Source organism: Agelaius phoeniceus, chromosome 6, assembly GCF_051311805.1.
Source record: "Agelaius phoeniceus isolate bAgePho1 chromosome 6, bAgePho1.hap1, whole genome shotgun sequence".
In the NCBI taxonomy this organism is placed as follows: domain Eukaryota; kingdom Metazoa; phylum Chordata; class Aves; order Passeriformes; family Icteridae; genus Agelaius; species Agelaius phoeniceus.
This window is the reverse complement of record NC_135270.1, coordinates 29,406,848-29,421,724: the sequence shown is the minus strand read 5'-3', so window position 1 is coordinate 29,421,724 and position 14,877 is coordinate 29,406,848. Positions and strand designations below refer to the sequence as shown.

Here is a 14,877-nt window from a genome sequence, read left to right as displayed (position 1 = left end):
TCACTTATTTCTCATCCCATTCTTAAATTTGTTTATGCTCACTGTTGCAGCCTGTGCCCCTAGGTTCAGCCTGTAAAAGAACTGCATGTGAATGCTGGCAGTCCTGCAGTGCAATACTGCATGTGCTCACAAAGGCTTTGGTATAACGCAGCAGTCACCACATGCTCTCATTGCTTCGCTTTCTGACACAGCCTCTCTTCTTGGCTTTTGCAGGTCAATAAGGAGTGTGTGCGTGGCCTGTGGGCAGGACAACAGCAGGAGCTTGTCTTCCTGCGTAATCGTAATCCAGAAAGAGGAAGTATCCAAAATGCTAAACAAGCTCTGAGGAACATGATCAACTCTTCTTGTGACCAGCCAATTGGATACCCAATCTATGTCTCACCTTTGACTACTTCCTATTCAGATAGTCATGAACAGCTAAAGGACATTCTTGGGGGAGCCATCAGCTTAGGAAACATCAGAAACTTCATAGTGTCTACATGGCACAGGTGAACTGAGGAAAGGGGTTCTCATTAGTGTGTGTTCATGCTCTCATTCCATTAACTAGTCTTGCACAGGCCCAACACAGCATAATTTATAATATTCAGTCACATTAAAATAAATAAACATTGACTCTTATTTTAGGCACATCAGTAACATATGGCAACTGCTTTGGTACAGGATTAATCTCCAAGGCTGAGTAATATACCACAAACTATGTAAATGAGAGCTCAGAGACAAGAAGATAAAGTCTAGATGCAGGAACTGCAACTTCAGATCTAATGTTAGGTCTGATAATGAGACACAATGCAAATTCTGTACTGTGTTTTTTCAGTATGATGGCTTTTGCAGTCTCTTAATACCATCTTTACAGAATCAGGACTGTTTGGTAGGATTCCTGTCTGGCAGATACTTAGCATGAGAGTGCCTATGTTAATGCTTTAAAGCATGCTCATCCATAGTTATGCAAGCTTTAGCTGTTGTTCAAAATCTCACAAGTGCTTATATGTTACATAATGCTGTATGTTAGTGCTAGAAGAAGTAACTGGAATGATATAATTGTTTCCCCACATGACCCCTGGGTAATCCAATACAAACTCTTGCTGTGCTGTGTTTTATAGGCCATGAGAACTTTTACTGCACTTCTGGCCCTCTATGACTGGCTCCAAAAGCAACAGTGGGAGCTGTGTGCCATTCAGAAATGTACATCCCGGTTCTTAGTAGTTCCAGGAGCTTGTGCTGTGGTCTGAACAGTCCTGTAGCTGTTCTGATGGTTGTATTTATCTTAGACATCTACCGCATATCAGAACAGAACATGCTGCTTCACCCAGAGTGCCAAAAATGCCACATTTACTGCAGTCTGTGGTATTTGTCTCCTATTGCCATCAGCTTGTCCAGCTTGACAGAATAACAGGTGAAAGCATGACACACAGCAGTATTTGAATCCAAGGTTTATGCTTCAGGATTCTGTGTCCTGGGACAAAAAAAAATTGGAAAGGAGTGCACAGTGTACTTGAGTGTGACAGAAAAGAAAAATGAAAGTAGGAATTGAAGGGAGGAGGAAATGTGCTGTGGTGTTTGTGTCCATTTGAAGCTTATTAGTGTAAACAATGTGGTGAAAAAACTGTGGTTATGTATGCTGTAAAATGGTGGCTAACCTACTGTCTGAGTGTTCAGCATGTGCTTCAAACAATTGTGAGTGCTTTACTGAAGGTAACAGAAACCAAATACATTAAAAATCCAGGAAACATTTTCCTTGCTAATCTGTGTAGACAAAGATTTTTGCAGTGTAACAGTTACACATGACTAGTGTGTTAAGTAGCATAAGTTTTATTAAATTGTTACAAAATAACCAGGATGTTCTATGAGCATTTGAGTTGGAATTTTATCACTGTATTGTATTTCAGAGGTGGAATAATTTTTAAAAAGCTAATTTATATGAGCACTTGACTTGTCATAAATAATGTTACTGAATAGCTGTCATGAAAAAAATTGCAGTCTCTTAGAAAGCAGAGACTTTCTAAGAGACTGCAATTTTTTGCAATTTTGCTTTGCAAAATATATTTGCAAAGCATATTCTGAGAAAATAAAGTCAGGTTTTAACTGATTTTAGGAAATGCTGTGGATTGTGCTGATCCTTTTGCATGTCATGAAGCATTTCTTAGAATACTAATGATTAGGAGGTGTGTATTAATGTATCACTTGCATTGTGTTTCCAGACTAAGGAAAGGCTGTGGAGCTGGCTGCAATAGTGGTGGAAATATTGAAGATTCAGATGCTGGAGGTGGAGCTTCTTGCACAAGTAACAATGCAACTATCAATGAGTCACAGAGCAGCATGTCACAAGGAGGAGGGAATGCAACTACAGGGCAGGGACCTGGAGCAGTACAGCACCCTCCTGTGGCAGCTCATCCCACAACTTTTCCTGCAGCTCATCCACCAGCTCATCCCTCCACTCTGGGTAAAGTTGAAACAAAGAGACAACTTCATACAAATTCGGTCCTATAGCTAGAACAGGCCTTTCAGCTCTTTGGCCTAAGTTAAAAGAAAAAGCAAACTAAAGTGATGTGATTTTATGTCGTGCTAAGGGCTGCTGGATTCATCTCAAACTACAGTACTGTTTTATGCAATACAAGGTTCCCAGACAGATCTGATAAATAGGGATATAGTTGTGCTGACAAGTAGATTAAATAACTTTTTAAAACAGGTTTCTACAGACTGGATATTTCACTTCTGTTGTTTGCAAATGCTGAACTCATCATTTTTTGGGAATGTTTATATTTCTTATTTATACAGTGAAACAAGTTCTCTTATTTGCACAGTATTCTAACTGAATCTATCCAAGGGTCCATAGTGAACTGTAGTTAAGGAGGTGACAAACACTAAAGCTGAGAAAGTCTTTCAAACATTGCCTTTACTCACAAAGAAAATACAGATGTATGGATTTGTATGAACATAATTAGATCTATCAGCTGAGGAGAGTTATCTGCAAATATTTAGTATAGGAGAAATAATTACACCAATGCTCATAAACTGCAATTTGTTTATAGCTTCAAATGTATTAAATTTGAACTTGTTTTAAAATAGCTTTGTTCTAATGGATTTTTTGACCCAAACCTTGAATGTGTAATCAAGGATATTATTTTAAAACATGGGCATCTACCTTTCTTATTGCCTCAAGTATGGTAAACTGAAGTGCTAATGTTTAGTAAGAAATTGTTCATGCAGAAAGTGCAAGACATTTTTCAAGGTACTTGTCTGATAGGGATTGTGAATTGAACAGAATATGAAATTCTGAGATAAGCTGAATGGAATGTATTGAAATATACTGCTATGCGAGATGCAGCAGAGATCTTCTGCAGTACATCTGTTTCAGATGATGTTGGTTAGACAATCAGTTTTGTATATCTGTGCACTAAAACATTTGTGTTGGCAATCTGTTGTGTGTGGGAGGCTTTATCAAACTTTCCTGATTGTGTATCTTTTACTTTTAGGCACCAGTCACAGCTCCCACTCTGTGCAGTCCAGCCTTGTCAGACATTCCCCTGCCCGTGCCTCAGTCGCTAGCCATTCATCCTACTGCTACGGCAGCCGTCATTCATCTCTTCGCACATCCACAGCGGGCTTTGTGCCTTGCCGGCGCTCTTCCACCAGTCAGATATCCCTTCGCAACCTCCCCTCATCCATCCAGTCCCGCCTGTCTATGGTCAACCAAATGGAACCTACTGGCCAGACTGGGGTCAGCGTGCAGCATGGACTGCCCTCTTCTAGCAGCTCCAGCCAAAGCATCCCAGCCTGTAAACAGCATGCCCTTGTGGGCTTTCTAGGGACAGAAGGAGGGAGTAATGCAGCTGAAACTCAGTCAGGTGGCAGTGCAAGCCCTGCAAACCAAATGCAAGCCAAAAAGGATGACGTTATTTACAGAATCCAGGTGAATAGTCTAGAAGAACAAGTAAACTTATGTTTCCACATGCTTTTGTTAGTTCTTCCTTTGTATGTTGTTGAAATCGCTACTTACAAATACACGTCCTAGAATATCTGGTATACAGTTTCTGTGCAGTTATGTTTGGAGAATTAATGTAAAGAAAAGGTGTTCTGGACAAGCAGCCTTCCTGTATGTTCCTTGGGGTTTTTTTTGTTTGTTTTTTTTTTGTTTGTTTGGTTTTTTGTTTTTTTTTTTTTTTTTGTTGTTTGGTTTGGGTATTTTTTTGGGTGTTTTTTTTTTTTGGTTTTTTTTTTTTTTGTTTTTTTTTTTTGTTTTTTTGGGTTTTTTTTGTTTTTGTTTTTTTGGGGGGTTTTTTTGGGGTTTTTTTGTTTTTGGGTTTTTTTTTTCTGTAGTGCAGCTCTGAGAATGTCAGTGGAACTCAGTTCCACTTCATATTTAGTTTAGCTTTACTTGCTGTAATGTATAAAAGGTAAACAGCTTCATTTGCAGGATAGAAAGCTTTTTTTCTTTGAAGGCAAGTAGATTTTCTGCAAAAGTAAGTGTAAAATACCTGCTTTCACTTTCATATGTATTTATTCTTTGGTTATACCCACTTCAGAGTTTACTGAGCAGCAAACAATTCACTATTGACTAAGTTATCATGGCAGCCTTACTTGTTTTGTGAAAATCCAGGAATGTTTATTCTTGCATTCTTTCTTAGCTCTTATTAGCCCCACGTACATGTCTTTGGCATTATACTTGTGGGAAACCTCAAGAAGTTTATTATGATCTAACCTATTCAAGAGGTTAGATCATAATAAACATGATTTCATTGCTGTTACCACCTCAGTTTAAGTAATCTTTCGTAAATTGCGTCATAGTGGGCAAAGTTAATTTTTCAGATCTGTGCTTAATAGCTTTTGTTTGCAGGCAAGGGCCCTTTTATGAAGCTGCTTGCTAATCCTCTGTGTGAGGAGGATAAAGTGGATATGTGCCCTTGGATAGTGGACATTGTGGAGTTCTCTCTGTCCTTAAATAGGAAGAATTTTTCAGGAGTTTTCTCCTGCTTGCCCTGTGGAAAGGCCAGTTTACTTCAAAACATGGAGTGGGTCTCAACTAACCATGCTAGTAGATAAATATTTCTCCTGCCTAACAATGAATTCCCCAAGTTTCTTAAGATATTCTGTAAGAAGTAATGAACCTATCGTAACAGCTCATCATCACTTAACTTTTCCCTGTTACTAGACTGTGTGCTGCCAATGCTTTTGTTGTGCCAGCTCCCCAGTCCTGCCATGAGCTAGTATAACTGAATGAAGTGGGGAATGGAACCAGAGCTGTTGCTTCAGTGAACTGGCATATTCACCATATTCACTGGTGTCTGAAACCACAGCATCATTTCCAAATTCAGTGCTGTTTGGGCTTGGAGAGCCTGGAGCTCAAGTTTCCAACCTTGAAATTTGTCAGAAATCAATTTCAGTGGGTTAAAGTCAATTATCTGGAATTATGCAAAAGGTTACAGTTTATCTGTTTCTTTTAAATTTTAGCTGAACTAACAGTCAAAACTCAATTCCTACTTATAGTTAATGGATCCCAGTCAAGTACTGGAAGGGATCAACGTGTCAAAAAGGAAAGAGCTGCAGTGGCCAGATGAGGTGATACGGCTAAAAGCTGGAAGAAACAGCTGGAAAGACTGGAGTCCTCAGGAAGGCATGGAAGGCCATGTAAGTTTTGCTTGGAAGTTGGCAAGCTAACCTTAAAAAAGGCAGTGTCTTGATTCTATGGCAGTCTGCCTTTATTTCTGTTAATGAAAAGATCGATGTAGTAGATAAGTTAGGTGAGCAGCTGTCCTCAAAGTCTCTGTTGCTGGAAGAGCAGGTCTAGAGTCCTAACTTGAGGCAGAGAGCTATTTCTGCAACTCTGTAGAGAAGATGTAGGATGATGTTTCAAATGTTGTAAGCCACCACTCCTTCCTTGCCTTCTTTCAGCTTGTCATGATCTCTTAGGCATTGCTCTCATTCATCCAGCATTCATTTTCCTTTCTTTAAACTGTCAATCCCTGAACAAATTTACTAACAAGTCCTTAATTGAAAGATTAACAGTATTTGATTTTAAATTATTCCGATCAAAAGAGAGCTTATGTTCTTATGTTTCCACGTGCTTTTATTAGTTGTTCCTTTTATTAGTTGTTTTATTAGTTCCTTTTATTAGTTGTTCCTAAATAAGATAGTCTTTAGATGTCACTTTATTATGTAATATAGATACATGGTAGGTGTTTACTTTCCTTTAAGAGGGAAAGCTGTTCTAACTAAAACTTGTGAAAACTTGCAAATGACTTGAAATTGTGTCTCTCCGTTCTGTATGGATGTTACATCTGCAGTTTACAAAAATTCACTGCATTGGCTAGAAAACTTATCTCCCAATTTAGGCTCCTTTTATGAGCAAAAAAACCCAGTGTGGTCTTTGAAACCTTTTGATTTTTACTGTGATGTACTTTTTTTTTTTTCCCAACAACTTGATGTCTGTAAAGATGCTCTAGTATTGTCTTAGAGATAGAGGGAAGGGTCACTGACATGGGTCTACAATTATTCTTCAATACAACTGTATTTTCATTTGGAATAGATCAGTTTTGAACAAATTTCTTTGACTGCTTACCTCAGTTGGAGGCATTATTTATAAATTACTTTTAGGGATAGATTTTGCCATTTGAAAGACCACATCACTGTGGATATATGTGCAAACTTCAGGTAAGAAATGGCGCGAACAGAGTTGACAGTCCACTCTTAGGGCAGTAGTGTTACATTGTAGGTAACACTTATTAGTAGAATGCTGTTGTAAATATCCTCAGTTATCTTGGGTTTAGACATACTGATGCAGATCAAGAATGTGGTAAAGATGGTGAATGTAAAGGGTTATATTGAAACATGTCCTCTTGCCTGGTGTCACTGGACAATTTTTTTCAGGAGTTTGTGAGTGTCTTTTGGGAATTGCAGCATGCTGCATGTACATGTACAGTGATTGATGCTACAGAAAGATTAAAACAAGAGGATTTAAAGGTCAGAGTAAGCTGTTGTTCTGAATGCTTCTCATCTATTTTTGGTACAGCATATAGGCAGGTGCTTTTAGAAGAGCATCTTTTAACCTAACAAGAAAGGGAGGAAAGCACCAGATTATCCTGTGTGTGATTAGGAGGAAAGGATTTAACTTGATGACACTGCCTGCTTCAGCTGCCTGTGGTTAAACATACTAGTATCAGTAAAGCTCTTAGGACAATCTTCCTTTTCTCATTCTGTGACTGTGGTCCTTCCTGCAAATAGACAGAAATTATTCTTACCTGCTGAGTTGCTGCTCATTAATCAGTTTACCCGATGTCTGCTCTCAGTATGAAGTTCAGCACTCAGTAGTTTAAAACTTTGCTGCTACGTAGAAAAAAGCATTTTTCCTAATCTAGTTTATCTTGCTAAGTATGCAGTGCAATATGTGTATAAGGCAGAAAGGCATTTTAAGGTTTCTTCCAAGAAATTACATTTACCAGTCCTCTTTGGAATGTAACTATTTTTTCCTGGTTTTGAGAGGGTATGCCCAGCATTTTCTTTCTATGGTACGTGATACTGGGGTGTAGAAGAGCCCTTTTCCTCCAAGAGATTCTTACCACCTCTTGACTACCTGGTGACAACATTTTGCATGTACCAAATAAATGCCAGTCATTATAGAAGAGATGGTACAACTGAGTGTGGCAGTATGGCAGTGATGAGTTTTAATCTGTGTACAACTTTTTGCAGATACACAGCTTTTAAGGAACCATGATATTGACGCCTGTAGTAATCTCAAAGGCACCAGTGTTAAATTGGACAACAAGTATGTAGCACTTGGGACTTCATTGGAACACTTCTTATTGTGTCTGGGGACAGGATATTCCTGTTCTCGTTCCATACAGCAGCATAAAAATTATATGGACACTCTTTGAAGTCAGACTTGAATGGACACTTAAATATCACTGCTGCATCAGAGGAGCTAAAGATGCTGTGCTTCCCTGGCTGAACTGCTTGCCCTGTATCTATGCAGCATAGATCTCATGCAATGGACAAAGCTAAATGTCCTTCACCCAGTGTTAAGAGAAATTGCCAGCTGTGTATAATGAAAAATAAGTGAGTCTCCTGGATTTGATTTTGGAAGACTGTGGTTTTCTGTCATTTTTTTCTCTTTATATCTTTAGGACTCTTGAAAACTTTACTGCTGTGGAATTTGTAAAAATTAGTTTTACTTACTTTTTTACTTACTTTGTCTTGAATTAAGGGTTCTTTTCCCACAAGTGGGAAATTTGAAATAATTCTATTTCTGTAAAGCTGATGACACTTATAACCAGGTTAATGGAGCATCCTTATGGTTCCTTTGGGGCACCCAGAAGTTAAAGGTGTGTTTTTAAGGAGGCAGATAAATAGAGACATACAAGTATAAAAAAGGGACCTTCTGTCAGTCAATATCAGGCAAGATCCATGGAAGTAGCAGATCAAAGTACTTGAGTTCTGTAGATCCAAGGAAGTATGATACAATAATTTGTAGCACTGTTTCTGAACCCCTTCTTCTTTGTAATATTTTTAATTTAAAATTATCTTTTAATAACTTGGTTTAGAAGTCAACCTTGAATTCACAGTGCATAGGTAACAAAATCCTGGCAAGAGCTTTAACTTGCAAGAGACAGTAGTCTACACCTGACTCCTGGTGAACTGTGGTTCTGCGCTGCACAGCACTGAGGTGTTCTTAGACAAAATGAGCTTCAAAATATCCCAAATCTCTGTGTGTCCTTTTTATAGTCGCTACTCCCTTTGGATGAACTGTTTGGTTTTGATTTGGGTCAAGTTGTTCCTACTCAAATCTAAATCAGACTGGCTGCTCTCATGGTTGTAAAAGATCTAACTGTGATTTTAAGAAGCAGACCTTCAGCAAGACTTCAATGTGCAGCTTATCTATGGGTATGCTGTCATTGAAAAATGTGCAGCTAAGTCATATAGCACCTATATTTTTTCTGCTTTGGCCCTGTAAAGGTCTTGAGTTATCATAAGCCACAACTTTGATATGACAGCTCTCCCTGTGGAGCTTACAGTTTATTATACTTTGGTTTTTTTTTCCCCCAGGTGATTCACCGCTGGGTGCCTTGCAGCAGAGATCCAAGTAGTCGGTCACATATAGATAAAACCATCCTGCTGGTTCAAATTGAAGATAAATATGTTGCTGTTGTTGAAACTGGAGTCCTTGAACTTGGGGCTGAAGTGTAAATCTCTTTGAGACTGAAACTTCCCCTTCTCCAACGATTCAGAAGAGAGAGGGGTCCAGAAGAAGCAGCTCCCAGGACATGAAACTTTGGTCCGGTTGTAGGAAAGGACTTGAAACACAGATTTGTCTAAGTCCCTTCCCCCAAATAAACAAGTGTAAGAAATTTTTTTAAGTTGTTAGCTGCTGAAGAAACACTTGCATGAAGGATAGATTTGTTGAGACATATCTTTTGTTTATAAATTTTGTTATGCATTGCGTAATGCTTTAAATCAACAAACTTTTCAGTTCTAAGATCAGAGCACCTCATATTTTTCTAATTGTTTTGCCAAAAATTGCCATGTCTTGTCACAGAGTGTGTGGAATTCATCCACCTTATTTTAATGAAATTGACTACAAACCTTCAGCTTGGTGAAACAGTGTAAGGGTTTCGGGTGTGGCAAGAAGAGACTGAACAGATGTATAGATTCTTATTCCTTATGAGCTAAACATTAATGAGAACTGCACTAATTTTTTTACAGCAATGCACTAAAAACAACCCTGAGATTGCTGAGAACATTTATTTATATATATAAATATAAGTATATAAAATACCATTATTTAAATTGCCTTTGGGATTAATCCCCTCCCTCTCCATATACATGTTGATGGTAAGGGCTGTGCCATGGGTTTGGTTCTATGTTCTGTATTTCGTACAAGTGCATTTGCTGCATCCTCTTCACAATAAATGGTAAAATAACAAATGCGTAGAAAAGCACCTGAGTATCCCTGTGCTACATCAGACTTTATTGTGGTGGCAGTGGTACCTCAAGCCTGTACAACACATCTAGCTTTAAAGAGGGCCCAATATGACTTTCCATCTGTCTTCCCTTCACTAGCCATGGCTACTTTGCTTCTTTACACCCAGCGCTGGCTGTGTTGTTTCATTGGCTCTTTTCTGGCAAACACAGTGGTTTTAGTTTTGTAGTGGAAGGTGCAGGTCCATGATTACTTCACAGATGCTTGAAGGTTTTTTTTTATTCTATCCAATTAAAAAAAAAAAACAGCAACAACTTCCCAAACAAAATGAAAAAAGAACCCAATAAAACTTGACTTCTGCTTTCAATGATCTTTTATAGAAGGCACAGCCCTAAACTTGTATCACTTTTACCACCTTGCCTTTTCTTTCCCTTTAGTCTTCATTCTTTTCTATGACTTGAATTTTATTTTCTGTGATTATATATTCTATGTAAGTGTAATTTGAGTATTTATAACTGTGAAGTTGAATTATTCTTGTGTTACATATCTTAGGTTTTATTGTATTTTTTTAAAAGTGTGTATTCAGGGAAACAAGTAACTCAGAACTATCATGGGAGTGTGAGAGGGAAACTGGTTTGTTCTTGACTTGCAGTTCCTATGACTCACTTTTCTTAATCCGTAAGAAAGAAATGTACCTGTTGTGATTGTTTCCTGTTTCTGACCTGTAATTATATAGGACTCTGTGGGGAATTTGCATACAGTTCTAGCTTTTGGGAGCAGCCATCTTCTTCCCAGTCACCTCCACTTCTTTATGTGTGTTGTAATTAGAAGAGATTTCTGATATAACACAGAGGTTATTATAATTAATTCTCTGACATCAGAGAAACATTGTCCATTATGTACCTAATGCAAGAGTGAAATCACATGGCATAAGAAAAAAGGAAGAAACGGCTACCTAAGAAACACTGGTATTCCAGCTCAAGTCACTGTATGCCATCTGGCCATGAAAGGGTAAGTCTGTGTGCCTGGTAGCTACTCAATTCCAGCTACTGTTCCCAGTGAATGATACTGGGACCTTGCTTGCATCGTAGACCATGCAAACTTGTCCTCGAAATGCTGTGTATCTTAAAGTTGCTTATTACTTTTCTCTTTATTCATACATGGTCCCATTTAATCATGGTATAAATGCACAGATCTGCCACCCTTGAAACTATGTGGAACAGCAAAATTACTTATCATATGTATCACATTATAGAGTAGTTGAATTAATCTCCTGCATATATGAAAATGTACTACAGAAGATGAAACTTCTGTAGCGGTCTGGTAATGCTGCTATCAGGATCAAAGAAAACGTGTATGTTTTGAATTGAAGGCCTTTTAGTGAAGATTTTATTCTAAGTCCTTCCCTTCAGGTAAATACTTTTAATTAATTGATACCTTTAAATAAGTAACACAGGTTTTCTGTATCACTAGGAACATTGCTTCATTTAAAAGGGAGAAGTTCGTTTGAAAATAAGCCCCTGTTTGACCTTAGTTGCACAGGGTTGGTTTTTTTTTCCCTTGGACTGAAGCCTTGAGGTAAACAAATGACTGAAAACCAAAATATATAGGTTAGATTTTTTTGCTTTGTTTTTTTTTTTTTTTTTGAAGCTGACTGAAAAAACTTTCATTATGTTAACCCTGACTGAACAATCTCTCACTCTCTTTGGGGTAAGGTACGGACAATGTCCATTGCTGGTAAAAGATGTGATAGGAATTAACGGCTTGTTAATGTGGAAATTTTAGTGCATATGTGTATCTGCCTGGAATTAGATGGGCAAACAGCAGATAGGGAAAGAAAGAGACTTTTTTTAAAGGCAAAGAGAATTAATGAATATTTCTATTTTTTATAAAACATAAGACTTTTGGTATGTTGACTTCAGAAGATGGATTTTAATGTGCACAGCTAACAGGTTAACATTTCCTTTCAGGTACTCGGCTAACATCTTTTGTGAAGCCATTCACATAGTGCTCGTACCTATTCCAGATCTGCTCAACAGAAGCCACCTAGTTGAAATTTCACTCTTCCATAAGGCTTTGGAAAATTAACTCTAAAGATTTTCCTGAACTCATTAAGATTCATACAATTGTATGTTTGTTTGTACAGAGTTTATCTTTGGTTTCTACTGTGCAAGTGACACAAATGTTTTTCTTCTTTTGTGTCACTGTGCAAGTGACACAAAAATGTTTTTTTTCTAACGCAGAATCACACAGAATTAACTAGGTTGAAAATGACCTTTGAGGTCATAGAGTCCAACCTATAACTGAACACCACTTTGTCAACTATTAGACCATGGTACGTACGAAGTGCCACATCCAGTCTTTTAAATACCTCCAGGGATGGTGACTCCACCACCTCCCTGGGCAGCCCATTGCAATGCCCAATCACTCTTTCTGTGAAGAATTTCTTTCTAATGCCCAGCCTAAACTTCCCCTGGCACAGCTTAAGATTGGGTCTTCTTGTCCTGGCACTGGTTACCTGGGAGAAGAGATCAATCCCCACCTGGCTACACCCTCCTTTCAGGGAGTTGAGAGTGGTAGGGTTTCCCCTGCACCTGCTCTTCTCCAGGCTGCACAACCCCAGCTCCCTCAGCCTCCTAGGATTTGTATTCCAGACCCTTCACCAGCTTTGTTGCTCTTGTCTGGATGCATTTCAGCATCTCAATGTCCTTCCTAAATTGGGGAGCCCAGAACAGGACACAGCACTCAGGGTGGGACCTAATCTTCCTGAGTACAGGGGGATGATCTCAACCCTGGTCCTGCTGGCCACACAGGCCAGGATACCATTGGCCTTCTTGGCCATGTAGGCACACCTCCCTACAGGATAGACCTATCTGTGGAAGCCTCTGTTCTAGATAAAAGTTATTTCATCTTTTGTTTTATTTTCTTGGCCTTTGTCTTGATGTGTAATATTTTTCTGCTGTTGTAAGGATGGAAAAGATGGGTGTTTTCAAATTAGTCCTGTCAGTCCAAATTGAACCTTACCATAGAGCAGAATTTTTTAGCTCTTTCTAGACTTTTATGAAAACTCTTACAGATGTTTGCTTTTACTCTGTCCCCTTGCACTGTGATATTCTCTTGCCATAAGAACATTCCATTTAAGCCCTACTGTTGTAGCTTCCAGGTAGGCTCCAATCTATTTTCTTCCTCAGATTTCTTTGGACATTGTATCTATGTGTACATATGTAAGGACTTCTCCCTAAAACATTCAGTTGCAGAAAAGGGCTTGAAAACCCCATTAAGCAGATAATGTCATTAGTAAAAATGGCTACTACATGATGTTTTAAAACCTTTTCTCATTTCACTTCTCTGTGAAATCTTTTAAAATGTTCTGATTAAAAAAACCAAAAACCTAGAACTGTGTATGTGGCACCACTGATGACACCTAGACTTCTGTGCTACTTGCAGTGGATGATACTAGTGCTGGATTCTGAGGATATCTCTCATGATCCAGCATGTGTGAAATGGTTTCAGAGTTTGGGGAAGATGATGATGATGATTATTTCTTGAGGTAATTCCATGTAGGCTGAGTGGTCCTACAGCCACTTTGCATGGGACATATGACATGTTTCTGAGTGGTGATGTCAGTTTTCCAGTCAAGTCATCACCAGTCATTCCTCATCCCATGGTTCCTTTGGGAACTGAAGAACTCTTTGAGAAGCCTGGATGACTGGTGAGATGAAGACGTGGCACAGGTCTATGCCTTTGGCAAGAGGCTATAAAGCTTTGTTTGGATTTGAGCAAGGGGGGGAGAGATGCCTTATGATTGATTCAGCCTTCTCTGATAATGCACACATCACCATGCAACCTAGGAGTGTAAATAAGAAAGACACTGCTTTAAAGACCTTTCTCAATTACAGAACTCTCAATTCACAAAATGGAGCTGGATAAATTGCATTTCTTACCACTAACAATATTATTCAACTTATATTGGATTTGGGGTTGTACCACCACAGGTTTTATGTACTTAATTTTATTAAGGAATTTTATACCTATTATATAGGCATGTATTCTTTTCTTGTCTGGCTTGCTATTTGATATTCTAATGCAGTACATTCAGTGGCGCTGGACTCTTTCAGAAATTATACTGGTAATTCCTGGTGCCTTAGTAAAAAAGTGGGTACATAACACCTTGGTGGAAGGTAAAGCATGTGACTTGTTTCACCCCAGCATGATATGCATATTTCTAAAAAGGTGATTAAGATGGCTGCCCCAAAAGATTTTGGGAGTGTACCTCTATCACTTGGTCATGAACATTTGAATATGAGCAATTTTTATGACTTCTGGTATGTACAGTTTGAATAGATAAGCCCAGTACACTTAGGCCACAACTTTGAAAGATGGCAATCAAATAGCTGGATATGTAACTTCTTACACAGATGCCCTTGAAAGCCTGACAATAGCTGCTGGTTAGGAAATGGAGAGGGGAGTAGAGCATAAATGAGAGGATGACTTTGGTTTTTAATGGACAATGAAAATATGTATTTCCTCTACCAGCAAAAGGTTACCTTGCCAGGGATAGGGATATATGTACCTGCGTGTCTGTGAGTGTGTATGTGTCTGCGTGTGTTATTGGAAACAGCCTGTAAATATTGTAGCTGTTTAAAATGGAAAAGGCAGAGAGTTTTTTGCAACATGTTGCAGCAAAAGGACAGTATTGACAGTGGAGAAACACTGAGAAATAAAAGAACCTTTTTTCACTTGTTGTCATTTATTGCACCATTACATTCTCTTAAGATGTCATTTTCACAAATTCCCTATAAGGACTGTTTTAAGTTTACTCAAATAATCCTCTAATGAAGGATTCTCTTGTTTAAAAACTGTCTTTTGTAGCTATGCAAAGAATAACCTTACCTATTGCTGTTTTACTGCCGGCATCATCCCTATTTTCATGCTTTTGCATAACTAAGTGCCACATGCCCTCTCTT

At 38.5% G+C, this 14,877-nt stretch overlaps 1 protein-coding gene across 9 annotated transcripts in view; it reads left to right on the top strand.

Annotated features, from left to right (window-relative positions):
• The window catches only part of PCNX1 (pecanex 1), an 89,865-nt gene extending 75,216 nt beyond the window's left edge, over nt 1-14,649 (top strand). For 8 of the 9 annotated variants that reach the window (XM_054635614.2, XM_054635615.2, XM_054635613.2 and 5 more), the window contains 5 exons: nt 214-488; nt 2,199-2,440; nt 3,474-3,910; nt 5,485-5,625; nt 9,037-14,649. In XM_054635614.2, coding sequence (XP_054491589.2) covers nt 214-488; nt 2,199-2,440; nt 3,474-3,910; nt 5,485-5,625; nt 9,037-9,177 — 1,236 coding nt within the window. In that variant the 3' untranslated portion in view covers nt 9,178-14,649. The remainder of the gene's footprint in view (nt 1-213; nt 489-2,198; nt 2,441-3,473; nt 3,911-5,484; nt 5,626-9,036) is intronic. The other variant, XR_013182791.1, reaches the window with a different exon arrangement.
• Nucleotides 14,650-14,877: the final 228 nt, after the last annotated feature.